Raw genomic sequence first — 20,742 nt, 5'->3', positions numbered from 1 at the left:
CCGAACTTGCTGTCTTCCTCCTCAAGTGAGCTCTTGTTCCTGTGCTCCCCATCCTCATTAATGACACCATCACATCCTTGGACATGCAGACACACACCTGGTGGTCTTTCTGGTTTCTCCTCTTTACCAAGTCCTGCCAAACTGACCTCCAAATAGTTCTCAAACTTGTCCCTCCCATGTCCCCTACTGTCCATCCCAATCTACAGTCTTATCACCTCTCACCATGCTGTTTCCATAGACTTTTACCAGTCTCCCTGCCTCCAGCCTCTCCCATTTCAGGCCAGCTTTCATTATCTATCGAGAAGAATTATTCCACACTCAGCTTTGAACCTGATGCTTTCTTATCTTCAAGTTTCTCTGGCTTTCCAAGGGGTCTTGAATGACATTCAAACCCATTAATTGTCCCTCAAAGCCTTCACTTTCCTGGATCCCTATGAATACTTCACACTTGCTGCCTATCTTGTTAGGACACATGACCGACACTTGGTTCACATGGGATTCCTTCTGCTCCTGGAAGATGCCAAGAACTAGAAGATGCATGTGTACCTTTGCTTCTGCTGTTCCCTCTGCCTGGGATGCCCTTCTTTTCCTCAGCTCAAAGTTGCTTTTCATGGCCAGAATCCTGCCCTGACTCACTCACCTCTACTGAGCTGGCTGCTTCTTCCTCAGTGTTCCTAGGTACTTTGTGTTGTAAAGTCTTAACACAACGTATTGCAGTGATTTTGTCTATCCTTGTGTTTCCTTTCCTAGAAGATGAAGGTGAGCTCATTCATTTATTCAGTATTTATTTTTTATTTTACTTTTTTTAAAAAAATTATTTATTCATGAGAGACACACAGAGGCAGAGACACAGGCAGAGACCTCCCCTTCCTCTCAGGGAGCCTGATGCGGAACTCAATCCCGGAACTCCACGATCACGTCCTGGGCCAAAGGCAGACGCCCAACTGCTGAGCCACCCAGGCATTCCTTATTCAGTATTTATTGAGTGCTTACTATGATCCAGGCAACAGGCATGGAGCTAGGGATATAATACTAAGCAAAACAGGTCACTGTCCTCTGAAAGCTTGTTACCTCATGGGACAGAGATTAATTAGAGAAACAATAATGTTTTTATATTTCATACTGTGGTAGATTTTATGAGAGAAGGATCTGGGGGTGCTGGAAAAGTGTTCCCTAGAAAAGTGACATTTGAGCAGAAGCCTAAGACCAAATGAGAATTCATTAGGCAAAGAGGATGAGAGGAAGACCATTCCTGGTAGAGGGGACAGCCTGTGCTGAAGGAAGGCCAAGATACTGAGTGAGGAGAGTAACCCTTGAAGATGCAGGCAAGGGGAGCAGGGCTAATTACACAGGGCCTTGTAGATCCTATTAAGGATTCTAGTGCTCATCTTAAGGGCAGAATGAAGGCCCCTGAAGATGCTGAACCAGATCTGCATTTCAGAAATTCTTCTGGCTCAGTATGAACAGTGGATTGAGCTGGGTGGGGAGGTCAAGAGTGGCAACAGATGGGATAAGAGGTTGTTCAGGTAGCTGAAGGGACTAATAATGACAGCTAAGACAAGGCCCTCTTCTTGATGGCAGAGCCTGAGTCTTTTTCACCTCTGCATTCCCAGCATGCAGCCTGGGAACTAGCCCACAGTCAGCCTCACATCTCTTTGCCTTGAAGTGACCTGCAAATGATTAGGATCGAAACATCCTACAAATGGTCTGTGAAGAGAACTTGTTAGATTGTTGGAAAGACCAAATGTAGCAGGAAAGAACCTCCCAATCCTCTGAAACTGAAGGAGAGCCAAAGTTCTTAAGATTCCAGAATGTTCTGATAAGGATCTTCCCCATCTCCCAAAGGACCAACCAACAATCATCATAAGAGACTTGAGTTTTCCCTATGAGCTCATATACCCTGTTGTATTTAGAGGTCGAAAAAAGAGCTAGCCTCTCTAGCTTTCAGGGAGGGCTCCCAAAGTCATTCTGGATAGGAAAGGGGATGAGACTCTTTGACGGAGGCTTTCAGAATATAGGAAAAGGAAGTCCCAACTCTGCAGATGTAAATCAAACACTTGTTGCTGTTCACCACCTCTCCAGCACCATCCTACCTACACTGTGGAGCACACAGGACAACATCCCACTTAGCTGACACAATAGAGTTCCATAACCTTGATTATAGGAATTAAAATGTATGCCAAGTTTCTGCTGGAATAAAGACCAGTATCACAAAAGCATTATATCAGCCCACTGAAGTAAGTACTAAAGTACTATTATTATACCCATTTTATAGATGAGCAAACTGAGCCATCTAGAGACTAAGAAACTTGCCCACGGCTATGCAGCCAATAAGTGTTGAATTTAAGCTCTTAACCACCCAGATGCTAGAAATGAGAGAAAACTGGGAGGGAAGGTACATAGTGGATATCTAAATTGGTTAATTTGGTTGTGTGTTTATGTATTTAAATATAAATGCTTTTGATCAGGCAGTTCCACTTCTAAGATATTAGCTCATGGCGAAACTTATATATCCCTATAACGATGCATCTAGGAGAATATATTGAAATGCAGAGATGAAACTAAGATCCCTGAACAATTACGTAGAGCAGAGACACCTGCGAACCTGATAGCTTGCCTTAGAATCATTAATTGAGGGGCACCTGGGTGGCTCAGTTGGTTAAGCATCTGCCTTTGGCTCAGGTCATGATTCCCGGGTCATGGGATTGAGCCTAAAATCGAGCTCCTTCCTTAGCGGGGAGCCTGTTTCTCCCTCTCCCTGCCACTCTCCCTACTTTTTTTTTTTCACTCCCCCTACTTTTGCTCTTTCTCCCTCTGTCAAATAAATAAAATCTTAAAAAAAAAAAAAGAATCTTTACTTGAGGCTGAGACAATCTTCTGTACCCCATAGATTATACTTTGGGGCCTCTTTGTCATAGCAATTTAGATTTTATCTTAACTAATGCATAAGATTGCAGAATACTTTAAAAGAAATACTTATAGAGAAAATTTGGTAGTACATGTGAAAGAAAATACAACAATCAAATGAATTTTATTCCAGGACCACAAGGGTTTATTTCTAAATATGGAAAATATTTCTAAATATGGAAAATACCCAAAGCAAATTGATAAAATTCAACATAAATCTTGAAACTTTAAAGACAAGAATATTTCCTTAAAATAATAAAAATATAAAATAATATACTACTTATTTTATATATTTTATTACATATATCTTTTTCTACTTAGTAAGATAAATAATAAAATAATACATCTATTTAAGAATGAGCTACAACATGATCCCTTAAAGAAAAACCCTAAAACATCGGGGATCCCTGGGTGGCACAGCGGTTTAGCGCCTGCCTTTGGCCCAGGGCGCGATCCTGGAGATCTGGGATCGAATCCCACGTCGGGCTCCGGTGCATGGAGCCTGCTTCTCCCTCGGCCTGTGTCTCTGCCTCTCTCTCTGTGTGACTATCATAAATAAATAAAAATTAAAAAAAAACCACTAAAACAGAAACAAGGCAAGTGTTCTCCTTGTCACCATTAGCATATTAGAGAATGTTGCCAAAGTAGAAAACAGACAGATACACAAAACAAGTACACGCACACATGCACAAACACACAACCAAGACTAACACTGAATTCAATAAAATAAAAATAACATTGTGGATGTGAAAAAGGCATTATGCACAGTGGTCATGAGCCTCTGGCTATGGTCACATCTGGGTTCCGATCCTGGCTTCAGCAATTAATAACCATGTGAATTTAACCTTCCCAGGCCTCAATTTCCTCATTTGTAAAATGGGTACAGTAAGACCAGCCTTGTAGGGTTGTATGAGCATTAAGTGAAATATTATCAAATCCTTAGTCCAGTTCTTGGCATTCAGTAATCACTCTAGTTATAGTAATTGTGCTAATTAGTCACTGTAGTAATCCTTGTACCATTTGTTAATATATGAAAAACAAGTATAACACCAAGCAGCATTCATCTATGCCACTAATTATTAGCTAGGAAAATCTAATGAAAGAAAGAGTCTTCTTCATAAATAGGCAAAATATAAATCAAATAGAAAGTGCCCCAGTAAGAAATATGACAGACCTGTACAAAGAACTTCAAATCTTTTTGGAGGATAAAGAAAGGAAAACCTAGATTAATAGAAGGACAAATCATGTCTCCAAACGAGAACTAAATGTTTTCACAGTAAGTATTTTAAAAGTCTATAAACTATAAAACAAAAAGCACTAGGACAGTTCTTCTGGAACCAGTGTGTAGCTTTAAAGCAATTGTAATTAAAATGTTGTATAAAATGGTATAAATTTCACTTAAAGAAATAGGTAGGTAAGAAGCAAATTAGAAAAGACCTGTAATCCTTGAATCTTAGATTTAAGAGCCTTCTGAGTTCAGCTAGTCCAAGAGGGAACAGAGGTTGAAGGAACATATTTAAAGACTCTGCCAATTGGTTCCTGGACTGGGACATAAACTCAAATCTCCTGATTTTGTCCAGTTGCTCTTTCCATTATTTTGTGCTGAATCTTTATATCTAGAACATAATGAATATTCTGCAAAAGAAAAGCAGTGAGAGAAAAGCAGCCTCACAGCATACTAGAATGTATTATAAGGCAGCAGTAATTAAAATGGTGTAGTACTGATCAGAATAAAACAGAACCAAGGGCTCAGAACTAGTGTTATATATATATATATATATATATATATATATATATATATATATGTAGCATATGATTGTCTAAGCCACAAAATAACAAGAAATATATATACCTTAAAATATTATTGAGGTTACAGGATCTTAAATCTCCAAACACCTAGATCTTAAAATAAATTCCACAGATATTAGCAAAACAGATATAAATAGGTTAAACTATAGATAAACTATTAGAAAATAGATTTGCTATCCCAGTTAAGGAGAGGTAATGTTTTTATAATGACTTAAATAATGAAAGACTTCTCAAAAGAAAAGGTAGGCAAAGATGATTATAAAAACTTTATAGTTTCTCTAAAATAACAAAACTTGTTAAAAAGCAAAAAGTGATAGGATGAAAAAGTATTGAGAAAAAATACAAATCCAACAAGAGGATATAATATTTGTAAATATTTATGCACCCAACATAGTGCATAAATATATTTAATACAAACAAATATTAACAGACCTAAAGGGAGAAAATTTCAGCAATACAATAATTTTAAGGGACTTTAATACCCCCCACTCTCATCAATGGCTAGATCATCCAGATGGAAAATCAATAGGGAAACACTGGCCTTACATGACACATCAAACCAGATGGACCTAACAGACATATACAGAACATTCTACCCAAGAGCAGAAGAATACATATTCTCTTCAAATGCACATAGAACATTCTCCATAATAGATCATATGTTAGGGAACAAAACAAATCTCAATCAATTTAAGAAGACTGAAATTACATCAAGCATCTTTTACAACCATAATGGTATGATACTAATGATACTAGAAATCAACTCCAAAAGAAAAATATAGTCAGTGAAAGATTAGTATCTATAGAGTTTACATATATTACCAACAAAAAACAAACCAACAAAAAACCTAAGTCCCAAATGGACACTTGGGCAAAGAGATGAAAGGCTAACATACCCAATAAGGAAAAACAGAGTAAATAAATACTTAAAATGTTTAAATTTGAACTTGCTTGCCAGCAAATTAATTGAAGTAATAACAAAGTGGCATTTATTGATGATCTGATTCTTTTTATATTATGGCACATAAGGTGTAAAAGCAAAGAAAGTCCAGTGCTGGTAGTTCTTACAAGGAAGACTCCTCACTCAGTCTTTGTAGGTAGCATACATTGGAGGCAATTTGGCAAATGCAAATGTTTCTACACTTTGACCCACTGACTCTCAAGCCTGAGAATTTGTCCCAAGGAAATAACTTGAAGGAAGAAAGAAAAAAACTATGAGTACAGAGCTGTTTAGAGCAGGGTGGTTAGTCATAGTTAAAAGAACTGTAAACATAAAATACCCAACATCATCAATGCATCAACATAAAAAGTATATCCGTTATATATGACAAATAGAAGGACAAGTCAAACTATATGGAATCAGTTATGAAAGAAGTTTAAAAAGTAGAAACAGGAAGTTATAGCTATATAATCAAATCAGTTGTGAACAAATTATAAATATGGGTAAATACTAGAAAGAATAAAAATTGCTTCTTTCAGAATTTATGGGATTATGGGGCAAGTTTTAAGATAAATCTTGTCCTAGTGTTTTGAAGCTGCTTTAATAAGCAAATTAAAAATTAAAAGTGGAAAAGTATATCATATCTTTTTAAAAGATTGCCTATAAAGATGGTTAATTTTCTTTAATTAGTACTTTACAGAAGTTGTTGGAAATTTTACTTCTGGGAATCTTGTTAATGTTGAATAGGTAGGTGTTAGTTAATTATATTTTGGATAAGGGCTTCCAACATAGTTGGAAGCACCCTGTGCATGCTCATGTAACAATCCTTAAGCAGAAGGCTTCTGTGCTGACTGACCACAGGTAGCATGACCCATAGAAGAGTCGAGCCAGGAGATGGAGGGCAGGAGAGAGGCAGGAAATCCAAAGTCTTATTTTCTGAAGATGAGTCTAGCAGGGTGAGTGGGTGTGGACTTGTAGGGCCAGAAGGGAAAGGGCTGGGGTCTGGACTTTGTGGTGACAGCAAATTGGAAAGCAAGAGATGACTCTAATGTCTTGAAAAGAGGAACTGTTCTATTTGGGTGACTTCCTGGGTGTGAAAGGAAAAGGAAGTGTCAAAAGTTGAGGCCTGGGTCACCCTTCCAGGCCTCCTAGGTACTAACAAGGCTCAGGGAGACAGGATCCAGAAGGGGGTCAATTGGGAAGAGACAAGTTTAGAGGTTCTCTGAGTAGGCAGGAAACATAATCTGATTCATTCATTTATCTGCAAATATTTACTGAGTGCCTGCTCCGTGTTTGGGCCACATTCACCACTGGGACAAAGGCCCTGACAGAAGTCTAGTGTTTACATGTTCACCTTCTTTGATCTGGTAAAAATGAATCCAGCCCTGGCCTGAGGAGAACATCTGTCCCGACCCCACTTACCTTTTTCCTGCTCAGCCGCTTCACTAAGTTCTGGAAGCTTGAGCCCCACTAAGTTCTGATTTCTTATCAGGATGTGCTCCTTTTTAGGAAAAGAAGAAAACATTTCAGATCATAACATCAGGCAGAACTCTTCTCTTGGTTCTGTTTTGTGGCTCTGTGACCACTCAGCCTCACGTGGGAGGCACTAAGGGCAGCCACGATGGGGGGTGGGCAGTCATGACACGGTGACATATGAAAGGCACCTGGAAGACTGCTCCTCTCCCAGCCTGTAAAGGTGCCCGAAACCATACCATTAGCACCACGATCCTTGGGTTAAGAATCGTCCTTGGCATGGTCTGCCTTTTGAATGAGCCTTTGGGCCTCAGGGCAAATGAGCTCCAACCACACAGTGGCTGAGAGCTATACGACAAACAGAATTGGAGCCCCGGGCTCTGAAGACAGGATGGTCACCTGGATGTGTATGGAGCTTCTGCTGGAAGTGATCTTTGTTGAGCTCACGGCTGTGCTTCAAGTTGGGTAGAGCTTCCTGCCCTGTTGTTCAGAGCAGTGAATGCCCACTTCCAGGAGTGAAACAGCCAGCGGTTGTGACCTCTCTTACCCCCAGTTCTTAAGTGGGTGGTTATGGCATCCCTTGAGTTGTTAAAACTCTCCAGACACATGAGGCCTGAGAATTACTGCCCCACTATACTCCCTGGGGCCTCAGCAGTCAAGGCCCAGGAGAGATGGGGATGCTCACTACCCATCAGGACTAGATCAGCACTTCCAATGTTTGACAGATCTCCTCGCACCTTGTGACTTGTGTTTGGGCGGGGCGTGGGGGTGTCAGCCTCCAGTGGTAGCAGGAGCCACTTGAGTGGTTTGTCCCCTGGTTAAAGAAGGAAAGGAAGGGCCACCAGAGGGTGCTCATGATCCAAATGGTAGTAATTGGCCAGGGCCCTTTACCTGTTTCCTTAGCAGCTCCCTGGAGCCTCCAATTCAGAACATCATAAAAAGTTTCTGAATAGGAATGGTTTCTGAATAGGACACATTGCAATGTGTCCCTGCTAGCACAGAAACCTCTTCACTTGTGCTTGACTGCTATCATGTACCTCTTTTCCTTCCCTATCTCACACCCATTCTGTAAGGGAACCACGGGAGCCTTGTCCGGTTCTAGCTGTGAGGGTGCCAGGTCCCACCCCGTGGAGTCCCAATTGCCTTGGCCTGTTGCTTAGGTTAGCTCTCTAGGGAAAAGGGGACTGGATAATGATTCCTTTGTCCTGTTAACTTCTTCTCACCCTCACACCCTATCTCTGTCCCCTACATTGCTGGATACTCCCAATCATCCCCTCAAAGGGTGGCTGTTCCATGAGAAACTACTATGCCTGGTTTGATGGCCAGTGAAAGTTGGGGACATCACAGGCATTGGAAGAAATTCACTACAGGGGGAGCAGCCCCTCATGGCCATCCATTATACTTGAGGATAGATTTGAGGCCCTTTATTAACAGGCATCAGGAAGGAAAGCTCAGGGGCCTGACAAAGGGAAAAGCTATTCCATCCTTGCCCAGCTCCATTCTAGGCATGACAAGGCACTCCATCAAGGGCTTCCTGTTTATGAGCTGTCAGCTCTGGCTAGAGGGAAAAACACAGCCTGGTACTAGGGCCCATGTGCTCCTCCATATACCTGCCTTCCCCTTAAAATGTGGTTGTGTGTGGCAACTATGTCCCACTCTGACCTCCTCCCAGTGAAAGTACCCGAAACTAGTATTTATGAAGAAGATGCTGCACAGTGGGCCTGATTTATCAGAGTGGGGAAGTTTAGGGCCCCGCAAGGCCCAAGTCCAGGCTAGAGCTGCCCTGTCCTAGCAGCTCAGCCTAGAGGTCTTCAGCTCAGGGGGGACCTGAAGTGTACACCCTGCCCAGCTGGCCCTTAGGAACCCACCTCACGGAGCTTAGACAGTTTCTGCATCCGCACTGGTTGCACTTGTATCTGGAAGTCTTTGAGTCCAGGTGCCTTGGCCAACTTGCTGCCAGCTTTGCCTGAAAAACGCTTCTCTTCCTCTGCCAGAGGCAGCTTGGCAAGCACTTTCTGCAGCCGGGGACCAGGTTCTTCAGGACCACTGTCCCAGGAGACCCCCCGCTGTAGGGGTGGCCGGGAAGCAGGGGGCCGCAGCTCAGCTTTGGAGCCAAATTTTGACACTGTCAGCTCTCCAGCTGTACCTTTTCCCTGGGCGATCAGGGGAGCCACCCCTCCAGAGCCCTGGGCTGGGCCTCTAGGCAGAGGGTTGCCCTCCTTGGCTGTCTTCAAAAGCGCCTTTCCCAGCTCATTTTCAGCAGAGCCAGGCTGAGGGCTATTCAGGGCCATTTTCCCACCACTGCCTATTCCAGAAGCTGGGCCTTTGGGAGTGGCCTCAGGGCACTGGAGGGGATCGCAGTTTTCCTTTTGTTCAATTGCAGTCTCTTTGGACTTCTCAATTGTGGGAGCACAAGGAGTCAGCTTGCCCTGAGACGCTTTTCTCTGGTCATTCTGCTTTCGGTCAGCTAGCCCTTTGGAGACATTCTGAAAGAGACAAGGTAGAGCTAGGACTCTGAAGCAGACTGGAGAGGAAAGAGATGGGGCCACTTCCACTGCAGGACCTCTGTCCCACAGACCCTGCTAAGGTGTCTGTGTGTGTATATATGCAGGTGTGTGCACTAAGTAGACAGGAAGGCTTCTCAGTCAAGTCTGAACTAGTAAAGGGGAGCCACAGACAAGCCTGAGGTCTATAAAACAGACAGGACAAGGAGACCTGCCATTCATAATCTTCCAAGAACTTCCCAAGGGCCAGGAGCTGTGGAGGACAATGGAATAGAGGACAGCTTGGGTGCAGTCACAAATTTTGGCCTTGACTCAGTTGCCCCAATTTCTAGTCCTGACTCTTCCTGGCAAGGCCCTTAACTCTTAGGGACTCAGATTTTTCATCAGATTTATGAACCCTCTGAAATTATTGCAGATGTACATGTGTATTTATGTAGGCATGTTGTACATCTTTTTCTGGAAAGAGAATCCATAGCTTTCAACAATTTCTCAGAGAGTTCCGTGATTCAAAAGAGGTTAAGGATCATTGTGATCAGGTGATTCTTGCAAAGGTAATATCTTACTACTCAGAAGTTCTAAGATTCTGCACTCTTATTTCCTGAAGGAAACCTGCTTTGTGAGGAGCCTGTAGATCTATGTCAGAGTATAGCTATGCTGTGTGAGTTGTGAAATTCTCCCAGAGGACTCTAGCCTAGCCCCAATTCTAGATGAGATTGTATTTTAATGCTGCCCTCCACCTTGAGCACTTTGCTCTGAGCAGGGGTGGGGCCCTTCTAGTGTTCATCAGTAAGGATGAGGTTTTCCAGGCTGCCTCCAAGAGGAATCTCAATCAGGAGCTGGAACTTTACTGTAATTTTCACTGGAGTGACAAAAGCATCAGTCTTGCCTGACTATGGTCAGTGGCCTGAGTGAAGATACAGGATTATAGGGTTATAGTGAAAGTGACCCTCACTGAATCTGCCTCCTTACCCCCTCCACTTTAGACTTCCAGTCACAATAAAACAGAGGAAACTTCTAGCTTCCCCAGCCTTGACCCTCCACTCATATACACCCACTTGTAGGCTGCTCAGGACCAGCCTAGGCTTTTGGAACAGTGTTTCCTACACCCAAATAATTAAAATGGAGCAGAGCTCACACTCACAGGCTCGCCGAGGTGTGGTGAAGAGACTTTGGTCTCATCCCCCTTCTGCTGGAGAAAGTAAACACAAGTCAGACAGCAATATGAAGAGGCCATATCTCCTCTTGAAATACCCTCAAAGAGGGCCCTAGCAGCGGTATAGATGTTTTCCCCTCCCAACACCATCATCTCAATGGATCATGGAGGGCCTCTCAGGAGTTAAGGGGTGAGAAGAGAGACCAGTTGGCATAGGAAACCCCAGTCAGGGCCCCTGTTACCTGTGGTGGTGCTCCAGGCAAAGGGGACTGTGGGCCACTGCATTCATCCAAACCTGGAATGGCCCAGACACAGTTGAGTGATGTCTAGCACCCCAGCACTGCCAGCTGTCCCTTTAGCAAAAATACATCCACCTCCCCTCCTGTCTTGGTTCCGTCAGGTCTGGTTGCCAGTCATGCCACCATTTGTTGAGTACCTTCCACATGGCAGGTGCTGTGGTGAGCCCTCATTTAATCAGCACAGAAACCACATGAGAAAACCAAGGCAGAGGGAGATCAAGGTGACACAGCCAGGAAGTATGAGCACTGGTAATAGAACCCAGGCTGCCTCGTCAGAGCCTGAGCTTGCTCCACAGCTCTAACAAGGGTAGGCTGTTATCCCTGGCACCATGCCCCTTTCTGAGCTGGATTGAGGGGGTGGCCCTGTACATAGTCTAATGAAAGGGAAAAAACCAAAAAAAAAAAAAAAAAAGAGTGGCTCAAATAGAGCTTTTCTAAATAAGCTCTGAAGTGACCTCCCTGTGAGTCCTCTCTTAGCAGAGAAAGCACCAGTTGTAGCCCTTTTCCCACAACCTTGCCTCTGTCCTCACCTACCTAGCCTCATTCTGGGCTAGGCCTGTCTCCCCACACTAGCTCAAAATCCCAACAGAAAGTACATCCACCTCCTCAAAGGCACCCCAGCCAGGCCTAGCTGGGAGTCCTCTGGGGAGGAGGCCAAATAGGGGTCCTGACTAGAAAGCCTGCAAAATGGGACACATCCTGGTCAGGTGAGGGTGGGGCTCAGCTGCCACCCAAAGTTAAGAAGCCAGGGCAGGAAATGCCAGGGGTGCTGGACCTTACCAGGTGGTGTGGAAATACTAAGTGAGTTGCTTTGAGAGGATGCCGGAGAAGTTCCGGGGCTGAGGTTCAGGGAAACAGCTGTGGAGACAGACACAAACTGGCCAGCATTCATGAAGGTTTATGACTTCAGCCTAACAAAGACATCCTTTCAGGTATTTCTGACCCCGGGAACTGGGACTCCTTCATCAGGTCAAGGGCTGATTCTGGACTGCCATATAAGGCTCCTACCACAGGAGCCATCCATGCAGGGTGGTCCAGGAACCTGTGCACAGAGGCATCACACAGGGATTTCTTTGTAGGATTCAGGGAGGGGGAATCCATGTTCAATTCATGGATATCATATAGGCTGACATTTCTTGGTGAAACAAAGACACAACAAGCCCAAAAAATGAAAAGCAGTTTCCTGGGCTAGAGTTGGATCAGTATTTTAGAGCTTTTGAAATAGGGTAAGATGCCCTCTCTTCACAAGATCCTCTCCACAAGAATCAGTCCTCCTGAGGCCTAGAGTTCTGGGGGAAGGCAACTCAAAGGTCACCCCTTGGAAGCAGGGCTCCCACTACAACTGGCCCTCCCCATCCCCCCACTCCATCTCAGAGGGACTCAGGGCAGCCACCTGTACATCCTACCTGATGGGGAGTCTCCGGGGCCGCTCCTGGACTTCCTCCCGCGGCGGGTCAGGAATCGTTCACTCACCGACTTGGCTTCTTCCAGCAGCGCCAGGTTTTTCTTCTTGTCCTCTTCTGAGATGCTGATATCTGGCAGCTGGTCATTGACCAGGTCAATAATGTGCCCTGCAGGGTCTGCAGTGGGAGGATGAACTCAGGGTGAGAGTCACTGAATCCTTGGCCCCTCACACCTTAGCTCAAGGAAGCTGCCCAGCGGGAACTCAGCCAAACGTCAGCGCAATGCCAAGCTGGGGAGACAGGGCTGCCTCAACAGGTTTGTAGACTGTGGCTGTGGCAGGTCCTTTGTAACAAATGGTCATAAAGCCATCTATGTTCTCAGTACTGTCCTAAACCCTGCCATTCGGTAGGGCCATCAGGAGCTCCACCTCCATGCTGTTTCCCTAGTGTATTCTTCTTTCAAGTCTCTCTTTTTTTCAACAGGCTAGTGAGCTTAAGATATGTGGATAAAGGGAGCGCTCCAAAGCTCATGGCCACCTTCCCTCCCTTTTTTCCTCTACTTGCACTGTCTACCCCCATCCTTCTCCGTGCATCTTCTCTAGCAGCCCTTCTTTGGGTGAATGACACCACTTTCCCCGGCTGCTCAGAAACATGGGAGTCACTCCACACTCCTGCCTCAATCTCTTCACATCCCACCGACTGGTCATCAAGTCCTGATCGTCATTTACCTCAGAAATATCCCTGGAACTTGTGCCTCCTCTCCATTCTTGTTCCTTAGATCTTACCTGTACAATTACAACAGCCACTTCATAGGTCCTCTACCTTTACGCTATCCCCTTTATCCTATCTTCCATTGCCTATCAGAGTGACCTTTCTAAGAGTCCTATCTGACCTTGCACTTCACCTGCCTCTCATCAGGATTCCTCATGGTCCCTAGTCATGTGCAAATGCCAAACTGGGCCCAGCACTTTGTTCATGCCACATACTTCTAAGGCGTTTCCCCTCCCCCTCAGTGGTGAGCAGCTCTCATTGTGCCTCTCTAGCCTCCTTTTCCCTCTTTTGCTTTTCATAGCTCCCCAGTTTGCATTGGATGAAACCCCTGTGAGTTTCAATTCTGTTAGTTAGGAAGGAGTTAAACCCTATCACCCCACCTCACCCCAGCCTTGGCCAGCCAATGAGCTCAATCCCCCTGGCCACTGTGATTGGCTCGGGGAGGGCCATGGGAGGCCAAGGAGAGACATGTCGGGAGTTGTGTTAAGTACACAGGAAGAGGCATTCTCTCTCCACTGATGGTACATAAGTCTGGAGTTGCTGGTACCATTTGCCAAAAAAGAAAACTAACACATGAAAGGAAACTTGAGAGATGGGCTGAGCCAACTGCTAATGACCCAGCTTCAGCACCTGGATTCAGCACTCCTTGAAACCACAAGCCTTGGCTTTTATTTATTTTTATGTATGTATGTAATTTTAGTGTAAGTTAGTTTGAGTTATGTTTCTATCATTTGAAAGAGTCCTGACTAATACTCACAGCAAAGAGTCCTGACTAATTCAGTTGCTCTGGTCTGGCTCCTGCTCCCCCACCATATTGTTTCTTGAACCCAGAATGCCTTTTCTTCCTCTTGTCTATCTATCCAACTTCCTAAGGCATAACTCAAATACACTCTTTTCTGGACTACCTACCCAGCCTTCCCCCTCTTTGGACAGAATTGGTCCCCTTCTAGCCTCAGTTTCCCTAGCACTTCTGTGAAGGGCCATATAATACAGTATCCTGATTGTATCTGTTCACTTCTCAGTCGCTTCATAGACTATGAGCAACATGAAGGCAGAGACCAAATCTGTATCATATCTGTGTTCCGATGGTCCAGAACAGACCCTGAGAAACTATTTGGAGAATGAGCTAGTGATTGGGGCAGCAATTGCATTCTATTAGATCTATTAGATCTTTGCTTATGCAGCCAAACGGCAGAGTGGGGACTGTAACATGGCTTGGATCTTTCCCTCCTGTACTATTGCATCTTCTGGTGGGATCTACATTCATGCTGAGGAAGAAAACAGGCTCTATCACCACTGACACCAGCTGCCATGGGGCTTCAGACAGCATTGGGGGGGAAGGGAGATGCTCAGCACCCCCTAACCCTAGTGCATTATATCCTTGAGAAACAAAGCAAGCAGCTATTTAAAAGCCACGTAGTCATCACTGTTCTTTTTTTTTTTTATTAGTTTTTTAATTTTTTTTTTTTTTAGCCATAACTGCTCTTAGAGAAAGAAAAAAAAAAAGGCACTTGCCTACCTGAATGTGGGCCTTTCTAGCAGGAGATAGAGAGCTCTGACCCCTGTACCCCAGAATTGAGCCTCACCCTGCTGTTCTGCCTCTTCAACTTCCTCATCTTTCTCTTTGCCTCTTGGCCAAAATAAATTAAAATTAGATATATTTCTTTTGGGCTCAAACACAGAGGGACAGACTGACTTTGCCTTCTTGGGCTCATGATATAACTTGCCTGAGAATTAGGAGAGGGAAGGAGCTGAGTTGCCAGATCTCAGTCTTCCTGCTCAAACATACCTTCAGCTGGACCCTTATCTCTGGTTGCAGAAATAAGATAAATTGGACTAGCCCTTACCTACAGAAGTCAGCGAAGCTGTAGAAACCTTCAAGTGTCGGTGAGAAAGTCTCCTGTGGGGACTGTGAGCTCTGAAAGACAGAACAGAATCATTTTTCTAAGAAAATTTGTCCACAGCTTGTAAATAGGTAAATAGATACCTATATATTCTTTCAAAGTCATCCTAGAGCATCATTTTACAAGCTTATCTAAGCTTGAGAACTTGTTAGAAGTGCAAATTCTCAGGTTCCAACCCAGATCAACTGGATTAGAAACTCTGGAGGGTGAAGCCCAGTCATCCATGATTGAACATATCCCCCCAGGTGATTCTGATGCTTGCTAAAGTTTTTGAAACACTGTCCTACGGAAATATAACTCTATTTATTGTTCATTTGGGCCCAGACTCTAAATGAACATCTAACTATAGAAAACTCATAAGATATGAATAATTGGTAGAGATGTAGATGATTTCTGTTGGGGAAGAAAGATAAAAACAAGGTTTCATTGCCTTCTGGAGTATTAACCTATTTTATATCGAATTTAGCAATCTTATTCCAGCATTCTTTTCCTCCCCACTGATATGTACTTCCATTTCTTGTATCCTCTTTTGAACTAACTTTTTTATCTTGGTTATCCTGATGATTTCCTCATCAATGAGTTAAATAAATCTTTGACATATGTTCACTGCATATTTGTATAAGAATGATCTTTGTAGCTTTTTGAAAATTATACTTAGACAATCTCACTCCAGCTAGACCAATGCATATGCTAGTGCTGTGTCAAACTGAGGCAGTGATATGCCTGTGTACATTAGCCAGTGCCTCTCCCAAGTGATCATCTTCCACACAGGGCCAACATTGACCAGGGGCAGGATTCTCCAGTTGTGAGATCAAAGACTCCTATCTCTCAGGTCCATTTGCAAATATCTGGGCAGTTATTATAGGAAACTGCCCTGCTATGACTCATGCCTAAAGGCTAGCAAAGTACAAAGGACCAAATACAGGAAAAGAAAAATAATTTTGGAAAGAAAGATAATGGACAAATCCAAAACTCTTGCTCTCATTTGGAAAAATTGCTTGATTCTATTTCATCAATAAAATGATCAAGAAAGAAGGTTTGTAAAAAGTATATATAGCTATCTAAGCTTCATGTGCTAGGTAATATTGCTCTTCACAGCACAAAGATTAGGCACATGGGATATACCTGTTGACCAGGTTTTTGTCAGTTTCTCCTTCCGGCAAGCTGGCATCCCCAGTCAGGACAATGGTAGGTGGACTGCAGGATGTTCCTGCAGTGTGAGGGCTCTGGTGGTTCAGAACAAAAACATAGATGGAGTTAGCCTTAGGATGGCAGAACCTTCCAGGAGCAGGAGTGTAGTATCATTACACTCAGAACCATCTCGATAAGGGTTGAGTGTAGTTTATTTGGATTATTTAGGGGGAAAAAATGGAAAGAAAGAAAGAAAGGAAAGAAAGAAAGAAAGAAAGAAAGAAAGAAAGAAAGAAAGAAAGAAAGAAAGAAAGAAAGAAAGAAAGAAAAAATACAATTACTTCTTCATTCTCCAGCAGGCATTCACTAGGTATAACATGGTCTACTTTTCATGAACTAAGATTCGGGAACCTCTAAGCCATCCCTGGTTAGTCTTCACTAACAATCTAGGAAAAGAATGGTGTAGAGGCCTCAGGCTGCAGCCAAACAGGCTGGGGAAGGAGACCAGGAGAACAGGTGGTGGCACCCACAGATTCTTGATATACAGTGAGATCCCACATTTGGGTAATCGTGACGTTTTGATAAAGATGATTTGTTTAATGGTTCATGGAATATGCAGTTTAAGTTGTGTAACCTTGAAAAATGTTTATCTGAATAAATACACATTTTTGAAATTAGAACAAAAGTTATTAGCTGGTCCTTAGATTTTTGAGGTATTTCAAAGTCACTAAACAAAACAAAACTAACAGCAAACATGGAATAGTCCTTCTATTCCAGGTTGTAGTGAAATCGGTGTACTATTACACTTTGATGGCCATGTGAATGGTAAAACCATATCTGAATTTTAATAAATATTGATGAGCAAGTAAATGAAAGCAATATAAGATACATAATAAAGTCCATAAAGATGCACGTCAGCCTGCATTTTCTACACCTCAGTATACTGGTAATAAAAATAGGAGTAGGTGCCACCTACTACTGCAGTATGTCCATTTAAGAATTGTTCCTAGGTATGTCTGGGAGTCTCTCTAGGGGTTCTCTCATACTTCTCCTCATCATTTTCCTTCTCTTCTTTCCTGGGACCCCTTTACCAGTGTGTGTTGCCAGGGCTCTCTGTGAATACCCTACTGTTCCTGCCAGAGCCTGTCTCTCAGCACTCTCAAGCATGTCACAACACTTCCTGGAGCTTCAGAACAGTGGGTCCCCATTGCCACTTTCTCTGGGTGCTGTGTCTTTCTAGAGCCTCTGAGCAATAAGTGTTCTTACTTCTACTGGCACTGCTGAAGCCATCGCCTGGGGGCTGCCCTTGCAGATCAGGGCTAAGCTATGTTCTTGAGCATTTAGTGTGTAAGTATTAACTCCTTGCAAGGTGGGAAGAAGGCCCTCTCTCCTTTTCACATTATTACTTGTTGTTAAGTGGTTTCCATACAGTGCTATCTAGACTTCTTAAATCCCACAGTTTTTAGCAAAATAAGCTCTTCCCATTATCACTCCTTCCCCTCTCTTCCCTCTCTTGGTCTCAAACATAAGGCTGGGTAAACTGGAAAAGTGTCTCTGAGTCCCACCCGTGAATGCCAGATTCCTGTGTTCCAGGACCTCTTCAGCTGGAGGGAGGTGCCGGGATTGGAGGAGGAAGAAGCACTTGGAATCCCTAGGCACGTTGAAGGGAAGTTGAGACAAGGACTTTGGCTGGATAGGAAGCTGTAGGAAGCAGTATTGCCTATTATAAGAATCATACAGACTTGTGCTCAAATTTCTGCTCATCATCCACTAGCTGTGTCCTTGAGCAAGTTATTTAACCTCTCTGTGCCCCGTAATTATAAAATCTGATTCACCAGGTTGTTGTGAAGATTAAAAATAATATTGAGAAAACACCTAGTACATGACTGGTATTTTCAATAGTTAACATTACTGTCAGATTACTTTTCTCTCTTATTCAACAAAGACACTTTAGTTACCCATCATGTGCCAAAAGCAGCTTAAAAAACAAAGACCCTCAAGACCTCGCAGTCAAGCAAGGGATACAGAGAAGTAATGAATACTTATAATGAATTTAAGGTGATAAGAAATGGAACACATTCTGTGAAAGCTCAAAGGAAAGGAAAGAAAACTTATCAGGGGAGTTGGAAAAGACTTTCCAGAGAAGATATTTCAGCTAGGTCTTGAGGAATGAATGGGAGCTTATAAGGCAAAGATGTTAGGGGGGAGGTTTTGGGCAAAGGGAACAGCATTAGCAAAAGGCATAACTGGGCATTAGGGATTTATCAGTGTAATTGGAGCATGGACTCTGGGGTTTGTAAGATAGGAAATTTCAGGGATAGGGACTGCAATATTGTGATTTATAATAAAAAATATATATATTTAGTCACTCAGATGACCAAAATATATTTTTTGTTTACATTTGTTTTTCATCTTCACAGTTTCTGGCTTACAGCTCCCAATACCCTTGGAATTTCCTGAGCAATAAGAGAAAAGGGAAAACCTTTTGTTACAATATTTGATCTCTTGTCCTTAATTCCTAAATTCTCTTCAGAGCCATAAAGGTGAAATGGGTGGCTTGTTATTTATAAGAAACCCTTTCCACCACAGCTGCGTTTACACTAATAAAGGTGACTTCTGCAAAGCACCTAAGTATGGAAGCTGGTTACCAGGGGAAACAACCATGGATAGAGGATTGGAACTTTCAGTCCCACCCTCTGATTTCTGGGGAGAGGAGAGGGACTAGAGGTTGAATCAATAACCAATGGCCAATGAGCTAATTAATCATGCCTACATAATGAAGCCCCCATAAAAACCCAAAAGAAGATTCAGACAGCTTCTATGTTGGGGAACCAAAACACATGCCACTGTGCCACATCCCAAGCTCCACAAAGACAGAAGCTCCTTTATTCAGCATCTCACCCTATATATCTCTTCATCTGACTATTGACTCATATCCTTTAGTATCCTTTGTAATAAATCATTACTTTAGTGAATAAATGGGTTTTTCTAAGTTCTATGGGTTATTCTAACAAACTATCACACCTGAGGAGAAAACCATGGGAACCTCTGATTTTTAGCCATCTGTCAGAAGCATAGGTGACAGCCTGGACTTGTGATTGTTGTCTGAGGTGGGGCAGTAGGATTGAACCCTTTACCTATGGATCTGATTCTATCTTCAGGTAAATAGTGTCAGAATTGAGTTGAGTTCTTGGACACTCTGCTGATGTCAAATAATTGCTTGTTAATAAGGGGAACGTACAACACATACAAACACACACATGTTGAACTTGGGGCCAGGAACCTAATTTAGAGGCAACTAATGGAAGTAGAATAAAAGGTTGAGTCAGCTTTTGATGGTTATTGAGTGTTATTCCAGTGAGTTTGATCTTTGTGGCTTTGTAGATGGTGAACACTGAAGATCAGGTTGAGAATAACTTGACCACCCAAAGAGAGAACATAGAAATGTTGACAGGAGATCCATTCATCATGGATAATCATGGATCATCAGCACATTGGTTGAGATGATGGAAGAGGTCCAATTATTACAGCATCCATCCTCCTCCTAGGAATTTTGAGAAGATTCCAGAAAATTGGAGCTGTGTTACTCTCCATTTGGATACCCACAGCTGACCAAGGTGACAGGGAGTCAGTATGATGCTTGTGGCTGAACCAGGACTGGCCAACCTGTACTCACAAGTCTAGAGCTCCAGTCCCTCAAAGAACACAGATATCCATCCTTATGCCAAGGACTTGTTTTAGAAGAGATCCTCAGGAAGCTTCAAAAAAATGAGCAACAGCTCCTTTGATGGATACTATAAACTTGGTGGGATAACGATGGTCACTCTTGGTGGTCACTTTGTCCTTTTGTTACCCTGTGTCTCAGTTCCCATAACTATAAAATGGTGAAAGGCCTGCTCTGTCTCAGAAGAAGTTTATGTGAATAAAATGAAATGATGAATGTGCATGCACTTTGATAAGTGTCATATGATCTACAAATACCCGTTAATCATAATTATCATTAAAATGAATGATGGCTTTACTCAGTTCTCCCCACCTTTTGTCCCCTGTAGGAGGCCAGCAAGCAGCAGAGAGGCTGGAACCTTCCAAGGGGCCAGGAGAGAAGCAGGAGGATCTTGGATCATGGTGAGGGGCCTGATGACACACAGTGGGACAGTATCCAGAAGAGCTGTTAAGGTCAGAAAGGGGAATCATGGTGTCAAAGTGGCAGATCATGGGCTGAAGCTGGGGCAGGTAAGGCCAGGAGCAGGTGCCAGGCAGAGCCAGGGCTCTTTACTGGGAGAACTAGTAAAGAGGGAGGAATGGGGAGATTTTCTATTGTGTGGGTTCTCCAGTGAGCAGAAAGAAGGGCTGAAGTTTTTCCAGAGGCTTCTCTTCATGTCACTACAAGGGTTTCTTGTTGATGTGGTTTCTTGGATCTCAGTTAGGGAATTAGCCTATTCTCTGAG

The 20,742-nt window shown here is 43.3% G+C and overlaps 1 protein-coding gene across 5 annotated transcripts in view; it reads right to left on the bottom strand.

Moving 5' to 3' along the window:
- Nucleotides 1-20,742, bottom strand: part of IRAG1 (inositol 1,4,5-triphosphate receptor associated 1) — a 161,387-nt gene that overhangs the window by 45,726 nt on the left and 94,919 nt on the right. For 3 of the 5 annotated variants that reach the window (XM_055317900.1, XM_055317897.1, XM_055317899.1), the window contains 8 exons: nucleotides 16,289-16,389; nucleotides 15,107-15,177; nucleotides 12,492-12,665; nucleotides 11,866-11,943; nucleotides 11,029-11,081; nucleotides 10,775-10,822; nucleotides 8,998-9,615; nucleotides 7,079-7,157 (listed from right to left, as the gene is read on the bottom strand). In XM_055317900.1, the coding sequence (XP_055173875.1) occupies nucleotides 7,079-7,157; nucleotides 8,998-9,615; nucleotides 10,775-10,822; nucleotides 11,029-11,081; nucleotides 11,866-11,943; nucleotides 12,492-12,665; nucleotides 15,107-15,177; nucleotides 16,289-16,389 (1,222 nt within the window). Of the gene's footprint in view, nucleotides 1-7,078; nucleotides 7,158-8,997; nucleotides 9,616-10,774; nucleotides 10,823-11,028; nucleotides 11,082-11,865; nucleotides 11,997-12,491; nucleotides 12,666-15,106; nucleotides 15,178-16,288; nucleotides 16,390-20,742 lie in introns of those variants that run through there. The other 2 variants (XM_055317898.1, XM_055317902.1) reach the window with 2 other exon arrangements.

This window comes from Nyctereutes procyonoides, unplaced genomic scaffold (genome assembly GCF_905146905.1).
Source record: "Nyctereutes procyonoides isolate TBG_1078 unplaced genomic scaffold, NYPRO_anot_genome, whole genome shotgun sequence".
In the NCBI taxonomy this organism is placed as follows: domain Eukaryota; kingdom Metazoa; phylum Chordata; class Mammalia; order Carnivora; family Canidae; genus Nyctereutes; species Nyctereutes procyonoides.
This window is presented reverse-complemented; position numbering and strand designations above follow the sequence as displayed.